This window comes from Vipera berus, assembly GCF_964194415.1.
Source record: "Vipera berus genome assembly, chromosome: 5".
Classification (NCBI taxonomy): domain Eukaryota; kingdom Metazoa; phylum Chordata; class Lepidosauria; order Squamata; family Viperidae; genus Vipera; species Vipera berus.
This window is the reverse complement of record NC_138207.1, coordinates 48,863,289-48,891,055: the sequence shown is the minus strand read 5'-3', so window position 1 is coordinate 48,891,055 and position 27,767 is coordinate 48,863,289. Positions and strand designations below refer to the sequence as shown.

The 27,767-nt window shown below is 38.6% G+C and overlaps 1 protein-coding gene across 2 annotated transcripts in view; it reads right to left on the bottom strand.

Moving 5' to 3' along the window:
* The window catches only part of WBP1L (WW domain binding protein 1 like), a 47,780-nt gene extending 21,694 nt beyond the window's left edge, over window positions 1–26,086 (bottom strand). Inside the window, exon 1 of one of the 2 annotated variants that reach the window (XM_081330053.1) lies at window positions 25,864–26,086. In XM_081330053.1, coding sequence (XP_081186179.1) covers window positions 25,864–25,950 — 87 coding nt within the window. In that variant the 5' untranslated portion in view covers window positions 25,951–26,086. Of the gene's footprint in view, window positions 1–2,843; window positions 3,076–25,863 lie in introns of those variants that run through there. The other variant, XM_081330054.1, reaches the window with a different exon arrangement.
* Between the last annotated feature and the right edge of the window lie 1,681 nt (window positions 26,087–27,767).

Sequence of the window (27,767 nt, the reverse complement as noted above, 5' to 3'; positions counted from 1 at the left end):
TTCCGACCTGAGGGGCTCATCTTCCAGCGTCATATCGTTTTGCCTTTTGGTACTGTCCATAGGGTTTTCATGGCAAAGATACTGGAGTGGGTTGCCATTTCCTTCTCCAGTGGATCACGTTTTGTCAGAACTCTCTGCTATGACCTTTCCGTCTTGGGTGGCCCTGCACGGCATAGCTCATAGCTTCATTGAATTACGCAAGCCCCTTCGCCACGACAAGGCAGTAATCCATGAAGGGGCAGGTCCGCATGCTCACCCTCAACTAAATCCCTAACGAGCTCTACAGTCCTCTACAGTGCTCAAGAAGAAGCTGTTCTCAAACTACTAATTACAGATTTCATATACTATGGTTTATGTTGATTGATAAGTGAGATATTTTCTGTAGAAATCCTTGTAGAATAAGGACAGTCTGAACTTATGCCATGTTATGTTGTTTGAAAAGCTAATGTTAGTTTTAAAAGTACATTTAAATAATAGGTCAAAACATTTTCACATTCAATTGTACTTTCCTTTTAAAAAAAGCAGGATCAGGTTTCTGTTGAACCTTGGTTCAGAAATGGGTAATACGTGCACCCTGGAGGCCCTTTTCTGTAACCTCCAGGGCTTCCCAGAAAAGCAGTATTCAGGTTCTATAGCAAATGGCCCATTTTTAGCTGGAAATATTTTTACTTTCCTTTCTCAAATTTTAATCACTAGTTAACTGGCGCTTGGCTGGTTTAAGATGCCAAATGACATAAAGAACAAAAACCCATTAGTTAAATCACTGCATTACTCCCTTGCCTCTTGCCACCTCTGGGATACTGGCAGCAGAGAACCTTTTAAAAACTGAGAAAATTACCTGCCTCTGTTTAATAAAAGAATTTGTGTATGATGTCGTTTAGATGAGAAATAAAAGCTTTAGTGTTACGTATTAAATATTAGCTAATGAAACACTACTAAAATATAACTGTTCCTATTGGCCTACTCTATTTCCCAATTTCAGATAAAGAGAACATATCACATATTTCAGTAAAACATTAATTTAGCAAGTTTACATATTTTTAACAACCTAATGGCTGATCTCATAAAGCACAAGAACTGACTGAAATTGTAAAAAAAAAGAACAAAAACCCCTAGCATCACTTGCTTTACACTATATATCAATAGCTTTTTCGGGTTAAGAAATTAAATTAGTATTACATTGCTAAATAAATCTGAAGATATCTTGAGAAAAAAATTGTAAAAGAAAATGCATTATATCTGGTCACTTTCTTGTTAGTCCTTTTGACTGCAGCTCTATCTGCTTTGTTGAAACTTAGTTATTTCCAATAACACTTAGGCATTTGGGGATGTCTAATTCTCTTCTAAGGGACGTGGTGGCTCAGTGGGTTAGGACGCCCGAGTGCCGCGTAATAGAGTGAGCGCCTGTTACTCGTCCCAGCTTCTGCCAACCTAGCAGTTCGAAACCATGTAAAAATGCAAGTAGAAAAATAGGGACCACTTGTTATTTGTTAAATTTATTTGCTGCCTATCTTGCCATGGGGCTACTCTAAGTGGCTTACAACAATCAAAAGGAAGAAATGAAATGAGTATGAACAGAAATAAGGAAATAGGGCAATAAAATAAACAATAAAAAAGAACAGAATAAGAAATATAACTACATAGTTAGAAAAAAAGGTGGACGAATAGAGCACAAAGAACAAGGAGGGGAAAATATGTACAAAGCTGCTGGGTAATACAGCAAATTTACCTAGATTTCTGGTAAAAAGCTGCAAGATTTAGTGAACAAAAAGCTGGTGCAAATATTAAGCCACACAATAAAATTAAATGCAGAAACACCAAAAATAGGCAAGTAAACTTGTTTCAGATATTGAATCTTTTTTACCAGTAATAGAACTGAACAGAACACATAAGCAGAAGGTATCCACATTTCCTTTTAGGAGGTGCATCTGATATGAAAGTATTCAGAGGTCACCAAGTTTATCTCCCATATATTTTCTAGGGATCTAATTTGCTGATACAAGACTTAATATGTAATACAAAATGGTCTGTCATTACCATATTAAAATTTCCATAATCTTATTTTTACAGAAAATAGTATAAATAATTTAAAAACAATGTGAATGCCATGCTTCAGGTAATCCTTGCAGAAGAACAGATAATTCTTACTTTAATTATTTGTGTTTTAAAAACTAGGCATCTATAAATTTTTATCAAATAATTTGCTGGTAGTAAATATTTTAGATAACAAAACATTTAAGGTTCACCACATCAAACATCACTTGATTTATTTTTTTTTACAAAATAAATACAGGTTAAATGAAATATGCAAGAATCATTACTGTTTTTACAACAAATGAGCAATATTAATTAAAGGACAGGATAATTCCTAAGCTGTCATTTACTAAATTTACTCTACAAAATTCTGCATCAAGAAGAGTAAGCTGGCAGTGTTCGATGCCGACTAGGAATCAATTAATTTGGTATTTTAAAAAGACAAACTTCACAAATATTTTAAAAGCATACCTTAACTCTGAAAGTAATTTTTGTTTTATTTACAGGAAAACTGTAAACAAAATCTTACAAACAACTCAAATTTAGAAGAGATTTAGAAATATTTGAAAGGGAGAACACATTTTTATGCTGACTCTGATTCTTAAAAAAAGTTTTTCAATCTTCAGGATTTTTCAGTGTTGTGACATAAATATCTTTTTCCTCTCTAACACACCCACTGGAAATATGATCAAAGTGAATTTTGAATCGGCAACTCACTTGACAAGGAAGCCCGGTAGCTTTAAAAACCAGCAAAACTTCTTATTCTCCACGCCTAACCAGTAAAAAACAAGAATCCAAAAACAAGTTACCTGTCGCAGGCCCAAAAGGAAAGGCATTTTGCAAACTCATAATCCAAGCTAAGAGTGTAAACAAAGAAATTTCAAAAACCGCATACTCATTTCTTCATCTGATACAGAAAGACTGCATGCACAATCTTTTTTAAAGTAGGGTTTTCCTTAGCTGGGAATGTTAAATAAACAGGGTCCCAGGACATGACACGCTCTCACTCTCTCTCTTTCCCCTCCCAGAAACCAATTTCAGAAACAACAGAGCTATCCTCCGTTTGCCAAGGGGGAAGTGACATCACTAGCAGCACTGCCCAGGGGAAAAAAAACAAACTCTTTAGACAGCTGCTGATTAACAATTCAAAGAGGCCTACTACCTAGAAAAAATACACAGTACTTAGGAAATGAAAAACATTTAAAACCAAATGCTTGGATTAAGTATTAATGACTACTCAAAATGACTTTTCTCTCTCATTATTTTTAAAGGAAAGTAATATTTGAACAACCTGGAACATGTTTTCAGGACCAATACATCATGAAAATATATATCTATTCTCTAGAACACCTGGAAACAGTTTTACCAAAACCAGAAATATTAAAAACAACAATGCTCTCTACCCTGACATCTAGGGCTTGAGGCAGAAAAGTGGAAACACAATTTTGGGGCCTAGCTGGCCATCTGATGCTCAAGGTAGCTGATAAAGAAATATATCTTAAATCATATCGAACCTGGAGTGGACAGTCTGAAGCTTTCAGCCCAATTTCAAAAGCTACCTGCAAGCTAAAGTCTATATTGTGGCAAAAAATTATGCTAGAAAAAATGCCCCTGAACTGAATGACTGAGTGAGAAGGAGGAAAGCATAATACAGTTTTAGAAAAACTGGCTCTGTTAATTTTTTGCAGAATTTTAGGAATGCTGTTTAAGTACTAACAAACCTCTTCGCATACATATACTACTGTGTTTGCCCAAAAATAAGCCCTAGTTTGATTTTTACACATACACCCAATATAAGCCCTACCCCAAAACTAGGGATTTTGGGGGCGAGGCGCACGCGTAAAAATCAAGCTGTGGGGTAGGGGACACGCCCTGACACCTGTCGCACTGTTGCCCAAGTTCTTCTGCGGCTGCTTGCAGCTGCATGACACATGGTGCATCGCGCTGCTGCTGCTGCCAGTCACAGCAAGAAGCTGCAGTAATCGAGCCGGTATTGCCACTCACAGCAGGAGGCCGTGAGGCTTGTCCTGCCAACTGCACCTGCTAGCAAGTGGTGGCAGCAGCTACGCAGCCTCCTATCGCAAACAGCAGTAGCAGCGCGATGAGCCTTGTGGCCTCATGTTGCAAGTGGCGGCAGCAACGCAACTGGCATGAGCCACACGGTCTTGTGGCATGAGTGGCACGATGCGCCACGGGACGTGCAGCTGCAAGCAGCCAGAGAAGGACCAGAGCAGCAGTGCAACAGGGGTGTGGGAGGCCTGACTGCACCGGTCCTAAGGTAAGCGGGTAAGACATCCCCTGAAAGTAAGACCTGGTGCCTCTTTTGGAGGCAAAAAAATATACCAGGTCTTATTTTTGGGGACACACGATATATTCTCTATATATTAGCCTGACTGGTAATGCCAACAGAAATTCACAAGGATGTCAATAGAATTCTAAATAAAACCCTCAAGGATACAGATTTGCATAAAATTTGTATGGAATTTTCTAATTATTAATATTTTTCATTTATTTAATTTTCAATAGAAGATCTGTTCCATCAAAATCAACACAAAAATAATAAATGTGGATTTTTTTTAAATAAGCCTTTCAAGCATGCTTTTTAAAATGTATCAAAATGAAATTTGGAGTACTGTGTAGTAATATGTCTCTCAAAAAGGAGAGGGATATGTGATGTTCATACTAATACTACAGGACACTGGAAAACCGAAGTGCCCAAGTAGTGTTTTTAAAATGACATAAAATACACTTATTTCACTCCAGCCAATCCTCTTTTCTTCCTTCACACTATGTGGTGAAGTGACCTATGGAAACATCAATATGCTCACAGGTTTTTCCCCCCTAGTGAGCTTACTTGCTGTGTAAGAACAAACTGGGGAGGGGGAAGGAAAATTGTATGAACGAAAAGATTAACCCTTTCCCCATGTTGCAACCCCCTCCGATTCTGCAGCGCTTGACAGAGGAAATGGATTTGCACTGACATAAATGAGTATCCCCCTTTTTTAAAAATTTGAAAGCATACTAGAATAATGAAAACAGACATGGATGCTTGGAGATTAGTAGAAGAGTGAGCATGACAAGGCTACCTCTGAACTAGATTCAATGCTCAATGATTAAGTCATGGGTTCAAATACAGCAAGACTTCTGTTTTTCAATACACTGCTGAATAAATAAAAACACCCCGTTCACTATTTTCATCAGGAGTGATATAAATTATTCAAAAGAAAATTCTAAATCTATTTCAAGTTCTTCTCTATTTTATATGAATAAAACAGTGTTTGCATTAGCAACAGAATACATCAAATTTCAAAGCAGTATAGATATGAAAGTGATCTAAATTTAACTCTGCTGAGCCTTTAAAGCAGAGGTGTAGCAATATTTTTGTGCTTCTCTTAAACCAACAGCTGTTCTTGCCTGTCATATACTGGTCTAGAAGCCTCACAACTCCCAAGTCTAGAAATACAGAATACATTTTAACCAGAGTATGGGAAGTTCCCTCTTATATTGTTTTTCAATTTCAGGTCTTGATTTAAGTACGGTAGTTTAGTTTACTTAAAAACATGAATAAATCATGAAGTATAAACTTGGTTGAAAAAAGTTTAAGATACTAATCTAATGGATATACAAGGTGTATCAACATTCCCTTAGCAGGAAGACATGAAGACCCCCTCCCAATAACAATTTTAAAGAGCATGGCCCCATAACACAGTCTTATCTCCAGACCAAATTTGAGGCAGCTTAATTCTGTATTTAAAGTAATGTATTCTCTTTTTTCTGTAACTTTTATCCTCCCAAAATTAAAAGAACATAAAAATTAACACAAACTAATACAGAAAAAACAAAGAAAATGAGAAAAAGACTGCAGGGAGTCAGAACACCCTACCCCCCAGGAGAACGAATTATTTTAGGGAATATTAAAAAAAGGCAGGATAGAATATTTCCCATGAAAGAGAAATAGAGGAAAAAATCTTAAGGGAGGCAGAAACCAGCCCTAGTCTCTGCCTCAAACAGAAACTGAGGAGGCTAGCTTTTAGAAATGCAGATTTGATAATCCATTCAGGAAGACTGAGGCCAGGAAGGCTGGAGCTGAAGGGATTAGAAAAACAAGGACTCCTAAAATCTACATTCCCCCACCCAGCTCCAAGGACAGGACATGATCTTTAGGACATAATAGGATTAACCCACCACCATTAGAATACCAAAAGGGTACACTCAAGCTCAGGTCAAAATACACTGCACTGAACAGTCACCTCAAATACAAAGCCCACTTCTCAACTCCATTTGGTCAACTATTCCAGAAACACATGCTGTTGCTGGTTCTGCTCATCAATTAACCTTCTTTCCTAAACAGCTTCCATTTTTATTTCCAGCGTCTTAGCCTCCATTTTATTTACTCCTAGCTTAGAATTGGACCTGATTTTTCTTTCAACGAAACAAAAGTGCCAAAAGTAAGAAAGCTTACAATTTCCTTTGCAGCAAATATAATTTGACTCCCTTTATAATTACAAAAAAGTTCATTTTTTTCTATTATACATTTTTTTAATAATCAAAACCACTAGTCATGTGCATTTTGCTTCATACAAAAAAACCTAACAGGGGTTTCTAATCAACCATAAATGTAGACATTGACTTTTCTCTAATCAAGGAAGTTAATTTTGCCATCTCTGCAAGTTACATCATTTTTATCAACCATTTTTATCAACCACTGCACTGTGTCAACGCTGCTAACATCGAATGTTATTGCTTGACAAGAGATGAAGAAGTAGCCATTTCATGTTAAACTTGTGTATTGCTTTAAGAGATTTAGTTTAAGGTTGGGAGGGGGGATGAGTAGGATTGCACCTTCAAGGCCATCTCTAACTAAAGAAGATAAGACCTTGGCAGGTTTTCTAACGGAAGGGAAATTCTTTAAATTAATTGGAGAATATGATTAATGACAAAATTAGAAAGGTGGAGAATTGTGTTTTAATATATTGTGCAAGGGGCGGAGATTTCATATTCCAGCTTCCTTTGAGCAAGCATTTGCCGGTGTATTAGGCTAATAAAGGACTTTTAAGGTTAACAATGCCTCAGAGTCACTTGAAAAGCCCATACGTGGGAAACTTGACAACAAGCTGGAATCTGAAATCTCCGCCCCTTGCACAATATATTAAAACACAATTCTCCACCTAATTTGTATATTGTATAATAATCTTGTTACAGTTTTCATGTATAAACACAAGTCCCATGCTTTTTCTAGGTGTCTGTTCAATGATTCCAAAAGAAAAGTCTGGTTTCAACTGTGCATGAGTCTTTAAAAATCTTCTGAATTAATGTATTTATTTCTATCCAAAGTTTTTTTTTGGCTTTTTTGCATCAGACCTGATAAAATGTCTTTTCATGTTTACATTTCCTTTCATATATTCAAACAAATTTTTCTGGTTACAAATACAAACAGTACATTATTTTATAAAAAAATCTCTTTAACACTAGAACATAATGTAAATTTTGATATTTGCAATTACATATTTTCCCAGTGATCTATTTGTATATATTTTAGTCAATTGTTAGCCTATTTTATCATACATTCTTTCACTTTTCTTCTATCTCCTATTTCAACAAAAGTTTATACATTTTAGCAATAACACGTTCATCATTTGTATATGATTTTACTTCAAACTCAGTTGTATGATGTTCAAAAACATAAAATTTTCTATGAACGTTTGATAATGTCAGAGCTTTTTTTCTAAAAAAAAAAAGGTGCCAGAACTCTCATCTTGGCGGGTGCAGGAGGCGGGGGGTGGTGGCGCTGCTGCAGTCACGGTTGCGAGGGGTGTTGGTGGAGGGCTTTTCCCTGGGGCCGGAGCCGGTGCGGCTGGTGCTGTGGGAGCAGCAGGGCCCGCTCTATATGGCGGGGCTGTGCAGGCGGCCACTTAGGCGTGCAGGGCGAGGCGATGGTGGCGCAGGTCCAGCACTGGGTAGGCCACCAGCCTGGCTGTCATGGGTGAACACAAGGAAGGAGTGCACATGGACTCCACAGAATCCACCTCCCACTCCTTGTCCTCTCTTACTTACCTAGTTGAGATGGTGTAGTTGGGCAGCAGGGAGTAATGCAAAGTTCCTGCCAACTCGCCTTCGCTGCAGACAACTTGCCGGTGCAACGTTTGCCGGCCAGGTCTTTTGGCGTGCTCAGCAGCAATTCCTATCGGTTTTTCAAAGCCAATAGAGGGAGTAGCATAGCTTGTGCAAAAGCTTTTTTGTGTGTGTGCAAAAAATGTGCCAGAATGCCATTCTGAGAGTTCCACGAGAAAAAAAGCCATGCATTTATGTTTTAATCTTCTGATTTTAAAAATATATTTTTTTCTGTTGTAAGTTGCCCCAAACCTCGCCATGTGGATTGCATACAAATATTATATAATCGGTAAATAAAGGTAGAACATATGTTAAATATGCATCAAATGATAATATGCTTCCCTACAAAGTCAATTCTTGCTCAGTGACAGACCAAGGAGTTAACTCGGAAAGGCAAGAGGAAAATCTAGAAGAGGTCTGTGCAACTTGTAGAAGGGAAAGGCCCATACTGATAAATTAAAAATCTTTGTGGTCTGCAAAAGAATGCTGGTGGGCTAATCAATGATTTGGTGACTAGAGGAGCATCTCGTGGTCATGGTAAGCTATGGAGGCACTAGGCAACATGATTTTCAGGCCAGTGGTGGTGATTTTATTATTATTATTATTTTTAAAAAAGTCTGTGCTCTGTCCAAGGGTGCTTGGTAGGATACACGTACAGGCCTGGTCTAGAATTTATTTTGGAGCATTCAGCTATCTAGAGCAGGCATGTCAAACCCATTTTGTTTGAAGCAACTTCTTATAAAAGAATTGCCATTAATTTGTTTTAATAAAACAATTTAAATCAATTTTTCACTTTATTTCAAATTAAATGAATTATATTAGTTGACAATGAGATTTTTTTTAAGTACAATTGCCAAATGCAATAAACTGTTTTTAGGTATATGTTATTGGAAGGAAAAAGCAATCCCTGCTGCGTTACTGATCCCAGAGAAGCATTGCATGTATGCAGGTATCCTTAGGGGGCCATAGTTATGGATGAGAAATATTGGTTGCAAAGTTGGCATTTCTGGATGTAATACAGATATTTTGGACTTATTTTTGTTTCTTTGCATGTTTGATATTTTTAAAAAGGCATATACTACTGACCATGCTTATGCACATATGTAACATTTTTTTGCTAGGATACATGACTACTGCTTGCTCAGAATGTGAAAAGTGAAAGATTGTGACTAAACAAAATTTTAATGTACAGATAATACCACCAGAAATTATTTTAGCCTTTTTAATAAATGTTGTTATTGATGTTAAGCTCACCATGGAAAACATCATATATTGTTATATATACTAGGTTAATTATTTAAAGACTGAAGTGCAACATAACTAGATTCTAAATAATCTATTTTTCAAAACACACAACAGTCCAAACAGTAAAAGTAAAGTCCAAATTAAGAATATTTCGTTCTTAAGAATTGTTTAAAGTAGTTTAGTTGTAATAGATGTTTATAAATTCAAAATATTTTCACGAGTATTTACAAAAGATACTATTTTTTTTCTAGCAAAAGCTAAATTAGACATATTACATTGAGAAAAATGTTTCTCATTTCTTTCCTTATTTATTGATTTCATTGAAGAGATGTTAACATAGGAAATATATTATTTTGTTATCTAATTTTACCTTCAAAAAGACAGAAGCAGATGAAAAATGTGAGGTTCTTTTCTGTTGGCTTTTTTGAATTAGCTGTTTTAGATTCTAAAAGTTTAGTTCCTAAAGAAGTAACCTTGTAAATAATTTCAATGTCATCTACTGCAGGGTAGGCAAACTTGGCTCTTTTATGACTCAAGGACTTCAACTCCCAGAATTCCTGAGCCAGCATGGCTCAGCTTGGAAACCTCTCTCTTTCCCCTCAGCGTGGCTGGCTCAGGATTTCTGGGAGTTGAAGTCCATGAGTCATAAAAAAGAGCCAAGACTGCAATAGGCTTTCCAAAGCCAATAGAGGCAGCTTTTTTGTGCCGGAACGCCGTTCTGAGCGTTCAATGAGAAAAAAAAGCCCTAGATAATGTACATAAGAAAACTATTGACTAGAAGTATATCTTTGTTACTAAATGTTCTCTTAATTTTATTTTACAGTCTCCTTGAGAAAAGTTTAAAACATCACCATTAATGCTTACTTATGATTTTTTTAGAATTTTCTGACAATTGTTCTCTATGCATCAAATAAAATAAAACATATTTGTACATGAGGATATGGAGAAAGGCACATATATTATTCAAGATTTCTGTGGGTGCATATTTTGATTAAAGCAAACATTTAAAAAGAAAATAATTTATTGCACTACCCATTAAAATATATTATTTGGGGGTTATGTTTGCTTATGATTATTTTTTGGTTTTAACATTATTCAGATTCAACTTTATATACCACTCAGAGTCCTTTCAGACTTACGTAAACGAATATTCTCTACCAATTGCAGAAGTTCAATTGCTGACATCTTTTTTAAACAAAGTTCTATATTTTTGACACAGTCATTAGTCACAATTTCCAGTAATATACCATTGCTGTTTAAAGATACAGTTACATGATTCATTGCAGAGATTTAAAAGATCATGAGGCAGCAGGAATGTTGCTATTTCCCAATAAACAAGGCCCCACTAAGCATGATCAGAAAACTACTATGAATTACTTAAAAGTTTCTGCAATATACTTTTGTAAATTATTAAGAATTTTAAATTCACTCATCCCAGCTTACAGGTAGTCCTCGACTAAAGACTGGTGGCTTAGTGACTGTGCAAAAGTATGATGGGCCTAACTCAGGATACTTACAACCCAGATTTTACATTCTGATTATCGGTTCCCCTTGTAGTCACATTATTGTGATTTGGTCTCTTGGCAATTGGTTTGCACTTATGACAAGTTTCCAACCACTCTGTGATCACGTGATTGCTATTTGCAATCTTCCCAGCCAGCATCCTCAGAAAATCAACAGGGAAGCTGGCAGGGAAGCTTGCAAACCACTGTCACAGGCGTCTCTCTGCTTCCTGATGGCTGACTGAAAACGGTCTGTTGGGATTCATTTTGGGATGGATCTTTTTCACCCAGCTTGAGAACAGAAGGCTGCCTGCCACTGTCCCTCTGCAAAGCAGCCCTTGCCAGGCTGATTCCAAACACCCCATGCTTCAAGCACCTAGAGCTAAAATCTCACTTAAGTTTTGCTCTTCAGGATACTGATAGTCACAGTAAACTTAAACGAATATATCACATAGTTGTTAAGCAAATTCAGCATTTCCAATAGGCTTTATTTGTTGCTTTCTGGAGGAAGATGGCAAAAAATGTCACCAATTGGGACCCATGTGTCTGCAGTATACTGCAACCAGTTGTAAATGTGGGCCAGTCACCTGAGCCTGAAATGTGGTCACGTGATTTTGGAGTGGTGGTGGTGGTGGTAATGGCGCAACAATTGTAACTTTCAGGATAAGTTATAAGTAGCTTTTTTTAAAGTCCATCCTAACTTCAAACAGTCATTAAGCAACTGGTTAGACCTGCGCTTTCAAAAAAGTACAGGGTTGCGTTCATGTGTATGGAGAGAAGCCAGCGCTGGACCTAACCAGATGCGAGGCATTGCGAGGCGAGGTGAGGCTGGTGGAAGAGCCCAGAAGAGCCAGCAACCTGAGTACTGCAACTCAGCTAGTGTAAGCTAGTTTGCCCCCTGCGGTGCACTAAGGATAGGTGTGCAAGCGTTGAACAGAATGATCTAGCAATTTAGGCTGTCTGAAGCGCATTGTTTGTCTAGCACGTATCAATTTCCTTGTCATTGTATACTATCTGCTAAATGAATAACTTCATTTTTAAAAAAATAAATAAAAAAACATGGGGCCAGGATCAGTGTCATTAAGGACACAATGGTAGAAAACTGAGTTTTATCAAGTCTCCTGTATCTTCAATTCATCATCAACTACAGCAGACATGTCAAACACAAGGCCCGGGGGCCAGATCTGGCCCATGAAGTGGTTTCATGCGGCCCGCGAAGCCATCCTGGAAACAGTGAGGGAACGGCTCCCACTGCCTTGGCCCTGGCCCAGAGACCCTCCTCCTGCCAGAGACCCTCAGATCTGTCCCACTCCTGCCCAGGCCCCCATAGGCACCCTTGATGCGAACAATGTAGAGCTGGCCACGCCCACCCAGTAGGCCATATGCACTTTAGACATGCCCCCAGTAGGCCATGCCCATCCAGGCCACACCCACCCGGCCCCCTGAGGGCAACCGCAATGCTGATGTGGCCCTCAATGAAATTGAGTCTACAGGAACCTGGAGGGGAAAATTATCACAGTTTAATGTGAAATTTTCAAAACGATAAGTCTGCTCCCTTCAGAACAAATTCAGTCTCCAAATCTCTTTTCTAGGCTAAGTTCCTATGAGAAAAGAGTATTTGTTGCCTGGAATTAACTGCTACTGCCTACAAGATATACTTCACGCTGTGGGATTCTTGACCCCACATGTTACGATTTCTAAAACATGGTGAGATGCTTATTTTTGTTTATAGTAGATCACTGTGTCCCTGGGAGTTTTCCAAAAATGTAAAAGTTTGTCTAGTAGATAAATTCAGCTTGCTACATTGAAATAAACAGCCTACTTGACGGCATTCATTTAGTTTTAAATCTATTCAAACTGGGATAGCTTCTAGCCAAAAAAACCCCTGGGGACTTCTGTTTTGTGGCGTAAATAGTGAGGAAGTTATTTACAAGGAATTCTTATCTCAAACGATTTCTCGCATTCTCAATGGGAAGTGAAAGCTATTAAATCAGTGTGGCAATCAATATACGCATCAAACTTGTCACAGTTGGTTTTTTTCCCCCCAAAAAAATAATTTTAATTTTGTTATGCTTTAGCCCAGAGGAGCCCAAAGCTGTTATGACAGGTAGCCTGGCATAGTATTTAAAGTTGCTACACTAGGAGCAGGGAAATCTGAGGTTTCGTCCTCACTCAATCAGAGAAGCTCACTGGGCAATATTGGGCCAGTCTTTTTCTCTTAGTCCAATATACTCCACAAGGTTGCTCTGGTGAGGAAAAAACAGGTGGGAGAAGCATCTGCACCACCTGGAGCTCCTGAAGGCAGGATATGTCAAATACCAAATAAACATATAACCTTGACTGGGCAAAACAATAAAGTAGAATAAAATAAAGGAAAGGGTTAACTTAAATGCAATGAGAAGGCAGGATGAAGAAGCTTCCTTTCTTTCCGAAAGATACCCTTCCCACCTACTCAAAAGATACCCTTCCCACCTTTCAACCGTACCTCTACAGTTCAGAGAAAAACAGTGGATGCTTGCCAACTCCATCCTCTGGTGACATGAAAGTGTCCAAGGAAAGCTGCAATGAATAATATTACAAAAGAAAAAATTGGTAGTTTTTTCCTTGTTCCTTGTAGAAGTTGGCAAGAAAGATGTCGATGGCGCTTTCAAAGAACCGAAAGATACCTAGAATGGCAGCTGCTCTGGTAACCACAGTACTCTCATTGAACCAGAAATGAGCACTGAAACAACTGAGAAGAGTGGGTACACAGCATCGGTGAACAAGGCTCAAGCAGCATATGAACATTTAACAGCAGCTGAAGGGGCCAGAGTATGCACAGAGCAAACTGAGCCCGATCATACCCATCAAAACAGCAGCAAAAGAAGCGGCAAGGCGGCAAGAAAAAGATAAAATGAATTAAGAGAACACACAAAAAAATATCCACTCGGATGCCACTTAGGAATTACTCTTGATTTAGCTATTATGTGATTTTACAAAGTTTCAACTATCCTCAGGAGCTTTCGCGGCCAAGGATCAGTGGTTCATTGGTTTAACATCTGGAGTGCATCTATTGATATTTACATTCTTAAAGACATCGGGTCTTTTGTTTCCAGTTCCAGGCCTGTATCACATTTGAGATTAATACACTCTGTGCCCGGTTTTTTCAGGGCTGGTACTGAGGCTTGGTTTCTCAGCATAGGAAATGCCAGATTAACTTGATTCACTTCTGAAGACTACATTCTAGTCTGGACCACGGTTATACCAGCTATAACAGATGTACTCTTCAAATCTGTTAGGTAATCTCGGTTAAGATATTAACTTGAAAGTCTCAACATCAATCAGGAGAGTAGTAGCATTAGTACACTGTCAGCTTGAGGCCATCTATGTTTTCTATCAGATTAGAGCAGTCCTACAAATGAACTGTTTTTCAGCTTGGTTGGATTCAAGCAACATCCTAATCATACACAATGGTTTATGAACTACACTTGCTAAGATTGCATAACATACTATATTAAAAACTTAAGTGTGATATATATGTCAGGCCTAGAAAAAGATATACAATCTGGCTTCTAAACTCTTAAATTCTTCATACTGTCCTTGCTGGTTGGGACTGCTGGGAACTGGAGCTCACCAGGCTATCTCTGATTAAAATTAGAAATATACCATTTCACTTTCTTTTGCATAATCCATAGTTCCCTTGGATTGGGAATGTTAACACTGAAAGGCGAGACTTAAATGTCATAACACAAAGGGGGTGGGTGGGATTCCTTTCATTTTTAAAAACAGACTTCTGTAAATAGCCTGATGTAGTTTCATTTTATAATGATAATAAATGCTAGACATTAAGTACAGAATTCAATATTCAGTCTGAAGAATGCCACCTGCTGGATACTGGCATTTCAAGGCTAACTTGCTCTGACCCAGTTTTGTTTGCAAGATTGGACATGACCAAATGTGCAAGAACCAACAAAAAGCAGAAGCAATTAACTCAATAACTGGAATACTTTTATGTAAAAAAATTGAGCTGAATAATTGAAATTGAATAGTTGTTAAAATTGAATTGTTAAATAAACTACTTTTGGGGGCAATGGATTCTCAAAAGTTGCTTTAGTTACAGGAAAACTAAAAAAAAAGCATGATGTAACAAAAGAGAAGTGAAAAAAGGGAATTCCAACTAAGTTAAATATCTGATTGGAAAAAGGAAACAGCATAATGTATATATCTCACAACTGCATTTATAAGTAAGCAAGTATAAATATATTTATCTGTAAAGAAACATCCCTTGATTCCAATACTATCAAATGGAGCTAACTTTGGGAAACTCTATGCTAGTTTCCTGCCATTCAGCTACTGGGTTATGATTAAGTATTGCTGCATCTGTCAAAACTGTTTTATTTGCCAAAATAATGCTGACATTTGCAATTACTCAAAAAATATTTTTTTCTGCTCTACTCAGAGGGATTTTTTGTTATATCTTCTGGTAAAGGAAACATATACAGATATAACTGCTACATTTTGCAGGAATTTTTAAGTAGAATATTTTGTTTGCCTAGTATGTTCAAATTAATTCAGGGAGAATGTAGAAAGTAAAACGTTCTGCTATTAGGATTTCTACCTAAATCAAGTGCTGAAAACCAGAGTTAAACAAGATTCACTCCTTCTGCTTTAATATTACTGTAACTCATATTCTTTGTCACATATAAAATGGGAAGACACAATTGTCAATATTTTCCATCTAATTCATAACACTGAATATCTAAATAGGTAAAAAAATAGTACAGTAATTACACAAAAGACACTCCACATCTAAATTACTTAGAGCTACTTACACATTGTATCTTCCATAACATTCTATTATGGCTAAAAAACACAAGCACACAGAAAATTTTATCTTAGGTTGCATCAATGTATGGAATACAGGTACTCAATTTACAACCATATGGAGCCAGTTCATTAGAATCTTAAATTGTGACAACTGTAAAGCAGGAGCTGTGACTGGATCTGTTTTTACAACTTTTTTGGGGGAAGTCATTAAGTGAACACTGTGGTCACTAAGTGAACCCGTTTGCTAGGGGTCATTTTTGCAGAAAACTGGAAGTAAACATTGGTTTTCAGCAAAAACACTATAAATTATGATCATGTGGAAGGATGCTACAAACAGCCACAAATGCAGCTTGGTTGTCAAACACCCAAAATGTGGTTATATAACCACAGGTCATCCTAACTTCAAAGCCAGGTTATAAGTACCTTGGAACAGTTACTAAATGACGAGTTGTAAGTCAAAGACTATCAAAACTCATAACTCATCTATCTGTAACTGTAACTCATCTATCAAAATATCTTTGTTTTCTCATTTAGCAATAAGCAAGTCTCAAACATGGTGCAGATCTTCAAAAAGGAGGAATAGGCTGTGACTAAGAACTAATTTTAATACAAATGTTCAGGCTCTCACCTAGTCTTGCGAATAAATCATTAAAAATTTCAAGCATACAGTAGCTCACTGATTGTTAGGCATTTATTGGACTCACATGCCCCAGAAGCAAAAGGAGAGCCAACTGCTTCTAATTAATTAAGAAAAATTTCTTATTTGGCCCTGTTTGCCAAGAAAATATTATCTATTCCCTTGGAGACTGTGTTTGCAACATGGTGGACTCTGGTTTCCAACCAGTCAAAAAGGTCTTTTTATAGATGAAGAAGATATATAGACATATAAGCAATGCTTGAGCAGGGTCCATTGTCTGGGATGCTACGCATCCTCTTCATGACCTATTTTCCTTGTTACTTTCTGGGAGGAGGCTTTGTGGTATCCAAAGCAGAACATCTAGATTCACTCAGTTTTGTTCCATATACTATTTGTTCCATAGTATCTACCTTGTGAACTCTCAAGTTTCCTCTTTCTGCTATGTATTCAAAATGGACAGTGATTAATATATATATGTATGCATGTGTGTAGGTATATATATATATTATTTTAATTCCATTTATATCCCGCCCTTCTCCGAAGACTCAGGGCGGCTTACAAGCTTAGCAGTAGCCTTCATTCTATGTATATTGCCTGCTTATTAGGGCTTTCATACACCCCCTCCAAGCGGCATTATTACAAAGTCAGCTTAATTGCCCCCAACAATCTGGGTCCTCATTTTACCTACCTCAGAAGGATGGAAGGCTGAGTCAACCTTGAGCCTGGTGGGATGCGAACCTGCACTAATTGCAGGCAGCTGGTGTTACTTAAGGAGGCATTAGCCCACTGCTCCACCAAGGCTCATAAATGTATATATGTATATAGCATGTGTATGAGTGTGCTATGTATGAGTATGGGTAGATATATACTTTCTTCTGAGAGCAGGCAACAGAATTTCATTTTTAATATGTGCTCACATGAGAATAAAAGGTTATCTTATGTAAGTGAGTCAAAGGAAATCCTGGTTCTCCAATTCCAGGAGAAAAATGTTAACTGCTATTGAAAATGTGTACAAATCAAAAGAAAATCAACTAAAATCTCTATGATAATGAAAAATCATCATCAGTTGTTTGCCCATGTTCAGATTGAGAAGCAGCATTATCAGGCACTAGACAACATATGACCTGCTGTATCAGTGTTTCAAAAATATTTCTTTACCATATACCTGCAAATCTTCAATTGCTGCCAGCTTCCCACAGGACTGAAAAGAGCCAGACACATAACAACAACAATGGGAGAGCTTCTAGTATACTGTCTTCACTAGAAAGGTTCTTATAAGTTCAGAGATAAATCTGCCTTAAAAATAGCTCATGTTGAACTGTATAGCACAAACATCAGAAGTTTTATGTTATAAAATGTTTTATAATTTTTATACCTTAAAATGTTTTTAAAAATTTGTCAAATTTCAATTCTACTGGAGTCATGAATTCAGGATTTTGGATGCATTCTGTAAGTTAGCACATTTGAAGTACTGCAAAAATTGTCACCCTATGATGCATTGATTTTGCAATTAAAAGTTACAAACAGATGAGTTTTAGCAGTATACAGATTGATAGAATCCCATTATCTACAAGACAGGATCACAAAATCATAATCTATCCTTTGATATAATAATAATAAAAATAATAATGAGGAGGAGGAGGAGGAGGAGGAAGGGACCTTGGAGGTCATCTAGTCCAACCCCCTGCTAAGGCAGGAAACCCTATACCATTTGAGACAAATGGCTGTCCAGTCTCTTCTTAAAAACTTCCAGTGTTGGAGCATTCACAACTTCTGGAGGCAGGTTGTTCCACTGGTTAATTGTTCTAACTGTCAGGAAATTTCTCCTTAGTTCTAGGTTGCTTCTCTCCTTGACTAGTTTCCATCCATTGCTTCTTGTCCTGCTCTCAGGTGCTCTGGAAAACAGCCTGGCTCCCTCTTCTTTGTGGCGGCCCCTGAGATATTGGAACACTGCTATCATGTCACCCCTCACCCTTCTCTTCATTAAACTACACATACCCAATTCCAGCAACCGTTCCCTATATTTATTTTATTTTATTTTAATTCCATTTATATCCCGCCCTTCTCCGAAGACTCAGGGCGGCTTACAAGCTTAGCAGTAGCCTTCATTCTATGTATATGCCTGCTTATTAGGGCTTTCACACACACCCCAAGCGGCATTATTACAAAGTCAGCTTAATTGCCCCCAACAATCTGTATGTTTTAGCCTCCAGTCCCCCAATCATCTTTGTTGCTCTTCTCTGTACTCTTTCTAGAGTCTCGACATCTTTTTTACATCGTGGTGACCAAAACTGGATGCAATATTCCAGGTGTGGCCTTACCAAGGCATTGTAAAGTGGTATTAGTACTTCACGTGATCTTGTTTCTATCCCTGTTAATGCAGCCTAGCACTGTGTTGGCTTTTTTGGCAGCTGCAGCACACTGCTGGCTCATATTTAAGTGATTGTCCACTAGGACTCCAAGATCCCTCTCACAGTTACCACTATCGAGCAAGGTACCACCTATACTATACCTGTGCATTTGATTTTTCCTGCCTAAATGCAGAACCTTACTTTTTCACAATTGAATTTCATTTTGTTAGATAGTGCCCAGTGTTCGAGTCTGTCCAGATCCTCCTGTATCTTACGCCTATCTTCTGGAGTACTGGCTATTCCTGCCACCTTGGTGTCATCTGCAAATTTGATGAGTTCCCCATCTATCCCCTCATCCAAATCATTGATGAAGATGTTGAAGAGCACTGGGCCCAGAACAGAGCCCTGGGGCACCCCACTACACACTTCCTTCCATGTAGATGCAGTTCCATTGAGGACCACACGCTGAGTATGGCCTGTCAGCCAGCTACGAATCCATCTGGTGGTGATGCTATCTAACCCACATTTTTCTATCTTATCAAGTAGTAGGTTGTGATCTACTTTATCAAATGCCTTACTGAAATCCAAGTAAATTTATTTTATTTATTTATTATATCTACAGCATTCCTCTGGTCCACTAGTTTTGTCACCTGGTCAAAGAATGCAATAAGGTTTGTCTGGCACGATCTGTTTTTGACAAACCCATGTTGGCTTTTAGTGATAACTTTGTTCGCATCAAGGTGTTTGCTGATTTGTTGTTTGATTATCTTTTCCAGAATCTTCCCAGGTATTGAGGTCAGGCTGATAGATCTGTAGTTTCCTGGATCTATTTTTTTCCCTTTTTTGAAGATGGGAACTACATCAGCTCTCTTCCAGTCCTCTGGTAGTTCCCCAGTTGCTCCAGGATCTTTGAAAAATATAGTTCAGTGGTTCTGAGATTACGTCTGCCAGTTCCTTGAGAACCTTGGGGTGTAATCCATCTGGTCCTGGTGATTTGAACTCGTCTAGGCTGGACAGGTGCTCACTTACCATTTTCTTGCCTATCTTAACTTGCGTTTCTATTGTTTTTTATGGCACTGGTTTTGGTAGGTTGGACTGTTTTTTCCCTTTGTGTAAAGACAGATGCAAAAAACGAGTTAAATAGTTATGCTTTCTCCCTGTTGCTTGTCACCTTCTTGCCACTTTCCCCCACTAATGGACCAATCATTTCCTTAACTTTTTTCTTGTTTTTTATATGTTGAAAGAAGCTTTTTTTGTTATTTTTGACTTTGGTTGCAAGCCTTAGTTCATTTTGAGCCTTAGCTTCCCTCACTTCATCTTTGCAGGCACGGGCTGTTTGCTGATATTCTGCCTTAGTTATGTGCCCCTCTTTCCACTTCTTATACTTGTCCTTTTTATCTTTCAGTTTAGCAGCAACTTTCCCAATATGATTTTCATATCCATCAAGAAACTTGATTTGGGGACATGACTCACTATAAAACTGTCTTTCATTAATTATTTTGTTATTCCAAATATATAGCATGTGGCTTTTTGTGACTTTTAAGAAAAGTCTTAAGTAAAAGTCTTCTTTTACTTCCAAATAATTCAAAAGCATCCCCCATATTTTAAACACAGCAAACTTTTACATCATGCATATAATTGAACTTTCAATTATATTGACAGGTTTAACATTTCACTTTAAGCCTGGTTACATTTAACCATGTTTTGATGACTAAACCAAAATTGGCTGGGTTCCCTCATTACGCTAAACTAAAGCCATATAAAACACACTATATTCTTAGTCCATTAATCTGCAAACTGTTAATCACAATGGGTTGTGAAAAATTTGAGCAGCGTGAGAATTTCTGGCTAGTCAGAAAGATTGTACACATGTGAGAAGACAGCACCCACGTAGTTCCAATTCCTAGGAAAATCAAGAGGGAAGGAACTCATGTCATACACAATGGGAAACAGGACCAAGACAAGTACACTTCAGAACTGGGAAGATAACACAGCACCAACTTCAACATGCTGGGTAGCTGCAGGTAAACCAGTGTGCTTTCTTAGCTGCTTTTGCCATTGCCAAGAATCTTCTCAGGGATTTCTTGCTATCTGATATGCTACCTGTGACCATCTGGCCTTCTTAGCAGTGAGGCTTCCACAGCACTCCAACCAGCTTGCTTCCAAATAAGGAGAAAACTTCAGATTCTATCATGCCTGGCCATATGGCATCTGACGCTTCTAGAATACAGTGTAAAAATTCCACATAAAATTCCAATACTGTATTATTCATATACATACAAATATTGTCAGTATTATTTTACAGGGATTGCAGCACTACAGATTTTGAGATCCATTAGCTTAATGCAATAAGCAAATTGAGGCAGTGGCTAAATAAGATCACAAAGAGAGAAATCCAAATTAAATTGCATTTCTTTAGTTTTCTCAAAATTTCTGTAATAGTGGATCACTAAATAACACTCAGAAAACGCAGGAATCATCCCAATATTTTTGTTTTTAAGAAAATCAGAATTTATTTTTCAGTAAATATCAGAGTTGTAGTTGCACCTTCTACTTACAATATTAAAAATATTTTGGATTCAGTCTGCCAATAAAAAAATCCAAGTACTATAACTGAAAAATGAATGTTCTTTAACAAGAGTTTAATACCCAATGCAGAAGGTAATTGTAAAGGTGAATAAGTATACAATTTTCCCAAGGTAAAAGAATTACCAGTTGAAGTGAAATAGTACCTTGCTCTTAGCAACCAGAAACCATACCTTAGCCATGAAAACAATAGTCATACAGTTCCTTCAAAATGTGTGTATGTTTGCAAGTTATAAAGAGACAACTCCTTTTTCTGATTCTGTCTTGGGAGTCATTCTTTTCCAAAAAATACGCTCAGACAAAAAAAAGCTTAGTGCAAATTAAAGACCTGGGAAAGAATTAAACCTGAACAAGTTAAATATGTGCAAAACAGTAATTCACCAGAAATAATTTAAGTGTTGTAATGAATAGCACCACTAGTTTAAAATACATTTGACTTTTTGTGATATAGTCATTATTTAGATGAGATAGCTGTAATTAACAAGTTTGATACTAGTTCTCAAGCTTCTCTATCCCCAGACTTATAGTTTAAGGATATCAACCTAAAGATAAAATGCCTAAGGAAGAATACGTTTCTACTATTTCTGGAGATTTTCATCTGTTGCATGCATTCACTCATTCAGGAAAGAATTGTGTTATTTCGCTTGTATGCATTATACATCTGATTACAAAACTATGGAAACTTAGTCTCAAAATTATTCTTTCTGGATGTGACACAAATTTTTACATTACTATTTCTTCCATAGATCTTTTCATGGAGTGTTTTATACTTAAAGGTAAAGGTAAAGGTTCCCCCGCACATGCGTGCTAGTCGTTTCCGACTCTAGGGGCCGGTGCTCATCTCCGTTTCATAGCCAAAGAGCCAGCGCTTGTCCGAGGACGTCTCCGTGGTCATGTGGCCGGCATGACTAGACGCCAAAGGCGCACGGAACGCTGTTACCTTCCCACCGTAGTGGTCCCTATTTTTCTACTTGCATTTTGACGTGCTTTCGAACTGCTAGGTTGGCAGAAGCTGGGACGAGTAACAGGCGCTCACTCTGCTACGCGGCACTCGGGATTCGACCTGCCAAACTGCCGACCTTCCGGTCAACAAGTTCAGCGTCCTAACCCACTGAGCCACCGCGTCCCTGTTTTATACTTAGGTCTGGCTTATAGTCTAAAGTAAAATACATGTCACATGAAGGAGACATATATATTATTTGCAGCATTTAAAGTACAGAATTTGCAGTTAGGAAGGTCTGGTCCTTGTAGTTCTCTCTCTTATAACAGGATTCCTCAAACTCTTGGGGTTCCAAATTCAAAAGGTGGGTTGATGTGTGTGTAAAGTAGAATTTAATGTAGAATAACTGACAGTCAACTTGTCAAGGCAAAGTAGAAGTGAGATCTGACAGAGCTCCAGCTTTATCTGCCCAACTGAGCATGCAAAGCCAGAGTCTTATCAAAATACACTCCTGCTCTACCTGGACAACCTAGATACAAGCTAGGCTAAACAAAGCAAAGAAGAAAATCTGGATAATGATTTGACAAAAGATCTGGCTGTGTGTGCATACGCCATTTCTCCATTGCCCAAACTCATTCTCACTCTGCCTTAGATAAGAAGGCTTGTCCAAACAAGACCCTGATTGAGTTCTGACATTGCCCCAGGTTTGCATCCACAGGCCTTATGATTTATATACCCAAAGCTGAATCACTGTCAGAACCTGATCCCACTCTGAATGTTTCTGATGTGAAGGGCAAATATCAGTTTTAAAAATGTACATGGAACGGGAGCAACTACATCAGAATTAAAGTATTACTGTATGAAAAACTAAATATTCACTTTTATAATTTATTATGTAGGGACGCAGTGGCTCAGTGGGTTAGGACGCTGAGCTTGTCGATCAGAAGGTCGGCAGTTTGGCGGGTCGAATGCCGCGTAGCAGAGTGAGCTCCTGTTACTCGTCCCAGCTTCTGTCAACCTAGCAGTTCGAAAGCACGTAAAAATGCAAGTAGAAAAATAGGGACCACTACGGTGGGAAGGTAACAGCGTTCCGTGCGCCTTTGGCGTCTAGTCATGCCGGCCACATGACCACGAAGACGTCCTCGGACAAGCGCTGGCTCTTCGGCTTTGAAACGGAGATGAGCACCAGCCCCTAGAGTTGGAAACGACTAGCACGCTTGTGTGGGGGAACCTTTACCTTTACTATAATTTATTATATTCAAACAATAAAATGTTATTTTAAAAAAATGCAAAACTATACCATGGCTTTAATCTGACTGTAGATAAAAACCTAATTATTTTAAGTAGTATATTTGTTGCCTCATCCTAGCCTTAATAAAATAATTAGTTTTATTCAGGGTTAGGGTTCACACAATTTCATATATTATTTTAGAAAATGAGGGCAATGACAAATTGAATGAGAATCAGCTTCACAAGAAGGAAGCATAGGCAAAGGCACATTATTTCTCCACCTAAATGCAAAATACTACATAAAAACAATTTATGACAATATATGTGCTGTTTAAATAATCTTCTCCCCTCAAAATGGGAGCCTACACAAAAACAATAGTCTAGGAGACTGAAAGTGATAGAATTCTTTACCAATGTGTACAAATTTGTTTGCCAAGTTAATGAGACCAACACAAGGACATTAACTGTTCTTTTTTCAAAAGTTTAGTATACAAGTTCCAGATAGGGAATTTCCAACATATTGGTGTAGCTGGCTGTCCACAACCAATCATTTTTAGTCATTATAAGTCACAGGCTAATATAAATATTGTAATAACAATTACTCTAAATAGAAATAAAAAGAAATTATATCCATGGAATAAGGTAAAGATAAAATGAACATAAAATTACAGAGTACAGGAATTAAAACACAAGAGAATCCTATAAATTATCTAAAGTTTAATTTTTATAATAATCTAAATACTATAAATAACTAAGATAGATAACTATAAAACTGCATATTAGAATTTATAAAATATTACATCAATGTAAAGTGTGGCACCTTATATTAAGTCTATTATTTGCTGAAGCCCTGCTAGTATTTATGGCCCAATTAATTACAACAAAGAAATAGCAAAACACAGAATGGTATGTGTACATTTAAAAGGGAAAGGAAAAAAAGGAGGGGAAGGAAAGAAAAAAAAACAAAGTAAGAGAAAATATGGAAGCCTAGACTGTCCACAAATAAGCCCCTCCTATTACCAGAAGTCAAAAATTGTGGTACTTGGAAGTCATACAGACCAGTTGCCAGCACTTAGGAGCTTCAATTATCCCATGCCCTTCCTCTTTGAGGAAAGATCAAAGATAACTGAAGATAACTAGAACCTAGAGTGCTTCCCTACTGGGGTAACGGGAAATACAACAGCAGTAAAGTCAGTATTCATGATCTAGATTCTAGAATCTGGCAAAAACCAACAGCACCACACAAATACCAGCTTTCTTTCTCTTGAATCAAATGAAGATTGAGAAATCATTTTTCTCTTATTTAATAATCACATTTTTATAGTAGCAGTTGTGAGTTCTTGACTTCTTCACACAAAGCTAAAGATGAAGCTTTGCAAAAATAATAATTAAACAGCATCACTTTTGACACAATTTCTTCCCAGTTAAGGAGGATTGCAGAGATCGCACCTGTTTTATGTGCACGCATACACACCAGTAGTACAGTTCACACATGCCGTCCAGAGTTTAGTGAATCATAAGTTTACTAATTAATTCTATTATCATTTACACAACATATTGATTCCCAACGATCACAATTTGGTCTACCATTTTATTGCAACAGTAGTTGCTCCCACGCATTATGCTAAACCACAGCTTCCTCAATCCTTAGTTTACCACATATACGAGTATGGACTCAGAAGCATATTAAACCAGAAACCACCATCTACAAGCCGAATCACAAACAATCGTGAAAATATGCGTTTCTACCATAGATTTGGCCCGGGTTAACGTCTTCCTAATTTATTCAAAGCACTGAACCGTCAGCTACCCAAAAACAATAGGTTTATCCAAAACGCTAGGCTGAAATGAAGTCCGCTAGTTCAGCGTTTTCCAACCTTAGGAACTTGAAGATGCGTGGACTTCAACTCCCAGAATTCCCCAGCCAGCATAGCTGGCTGGGGAATTCTGGGAGTTGAAGTCCACGCATCTTCAAGTTCCTAAGGTTGGGAAACGCTGCGGTAGTTTTTAGTTTAGAGCCGACTTTGTTCCAACCTATCATGACGACGAGGTGCTGCACTTAACGTTGCCCAACTACAGCCTGGTTTGCATTTCAGATCCTGTACGCCTGAGATAATACAACGCTTCCTATAAGCTGGAAATTTCATATCCAGCCACTATCACGCTTTCTGAATCAAGTAGTTCTTTCCAAGCTTCGGAGGTCTTTTTCGAGCGGACCCAAATCCGGTTTCTAAAGGCTCCCAGCGAAATGCAACTCCCATGCGGGCAGAGGCCTGGCCTCGGTTTCCGCTGCCCTCGCCCTGCCTTCCGCTCTTGTTCCTACCCGACCCGACCCCCTTCCAGCCTCTATGCCCTGCCCTTCGCTCTTCTCACCTCCCGGCCTGAACCCCGATTTCCCCCTCCTCGTTACACCCGTCTTACCTGCGCAGGCTCCGTGCTCGCCGGCATCGCTTCGGGCAAGGCCTGGAAGAGGAGCAAAGCCATTGCACCGAAGAGCCTCCGCTCCATTCCCCCCCACCCCCCGCTCCCCAGCCAACTTCACCCAACTACTGTGAGTCTGGCCGGGAACGAGCGTACCCCAAGAGCCTTACTCCACCCATGCCGTTGCTTCCCATTGGGTACAAAGAGGCCCTTCCTTTCTTCCATTGGCTTTCGCCGCTGCTGTTTAAAAAACTGCTGTAGAAATGGGAGTATTGAGAATAGGTTCCTCCTTTTTTGCCCACGGAGGGAGGGGAAAAAAATAAATAAATGAAGCGCCGAAACGGCCATGTTAAGTGTGGCGGAAAAAATGCATAGGTGGAGAGGCAGCGCGGTCGCTTTCTGGTTTAAAGAGACAGAAGAAAGTGGAACAAAGGGAGGTGCGATTGTCTCCTTCGAATTGGGACAACCGGTTAATTATAAGAAACGGGGCGGAGGAAGCGAAGGATGGAAGAGAGCTCTTCTTAGACGCTTTGATTCTGCAGGAACGAGAAAGAATCTTCTCAAATTAATGTTGTTGGGCACAAGAGCAAGAAATCCAGGGCACACAAGCCTGCCTAATACAATTCTGTATGACCCACCCATTGTTTGGGTGCAACAGCAAAATGCTAAGAAAAGCTACCTTATTTTTTCTATCATTTGTACACTTCATTTCACCTACCACTGATGTGATGATGACCAAGTGCAACTAGTGATAGAGTTCATACAATATTTATATATATATATATATATATATATATATATATATATATATATATATATATATATATATATATATATATATATATATATATATATATATATATATATATATATATATATATATATATATATATATATATATATATATATATATATATATATATATATATATATATATATATATATATATATATATATATATATATATATATATATACCGCCCTTTCCCGAAGGACTCAGGGCAGTTTACAGGATGTTTAAAAGAAAATCAATACAAAAGTTAAAACAATTTAAAAAAGATTAAATGAAACCCTGAGAGAAAATAAAAACCCCAGTTAAAATTAAAAATTCTCAGCCTGGGCCAGAGAGCTCGAAGAGCCAGGTCTTCAGGTCCCGGCGGAATGAACGGAGGTCGGGGGCAGTCCTAAGCTCCACGGGCAGCTAGTTCCAAAGGGCAGGCGCGCCCACTGAAAAGGCCCTACCCCTGGGTGTTACCCGCCGGCAATCTTTAACCGGCGGCACCCTGAGAAGACCCTCCCTGTGGGAGCGCACTGGACGAAGGGAGCTTGATGCTGGTAGCAGGTGTTCCCTCAGATATCCCGGACCCTCGCCATTTAGGGCTTTATAGGTCATCACCAGCACCTTGAATCTCACCCGAAGGGCAACCAGAAGCCAATGCAGCTCGCGGAGTAGAGGTGTTACATGTGAGTATCGGGAGACCCCCATCACGACTCGCGCAGCCGCATTCTGCACCAGCTGAAGCCTCCGGGTGGTCCTCAAGGGCAGCCCCATGTAGAGAGCGTTGCAGTAGTCTAAACGGGAGGTCACAAGCGCATGAGTGACTGTGCATAGGGCATCTCGGTCCAGGTAGGGTCGCAACTGGCGCACCAGGCGAACCTGGGCAAAAGCCCCCCTGGTCACGGCTCCTATATGATCTTCAAAATTGAGCCGTGAATCCAGGAGGACGCCCACGTTGCGAGCCCTATCAACGGGGGGGTAACACCTCACCCCCCCATTGTTAGAGATGGAATAGTCTGGTTGACCCGAGATGCCGGTATGCACAGCCACTCAATCTTGGCAGGATTGAGACGAAGCCTGTTTCTCCCCATCCAGACCCGGACCGCTTCCAGGCAACGGGACATCAC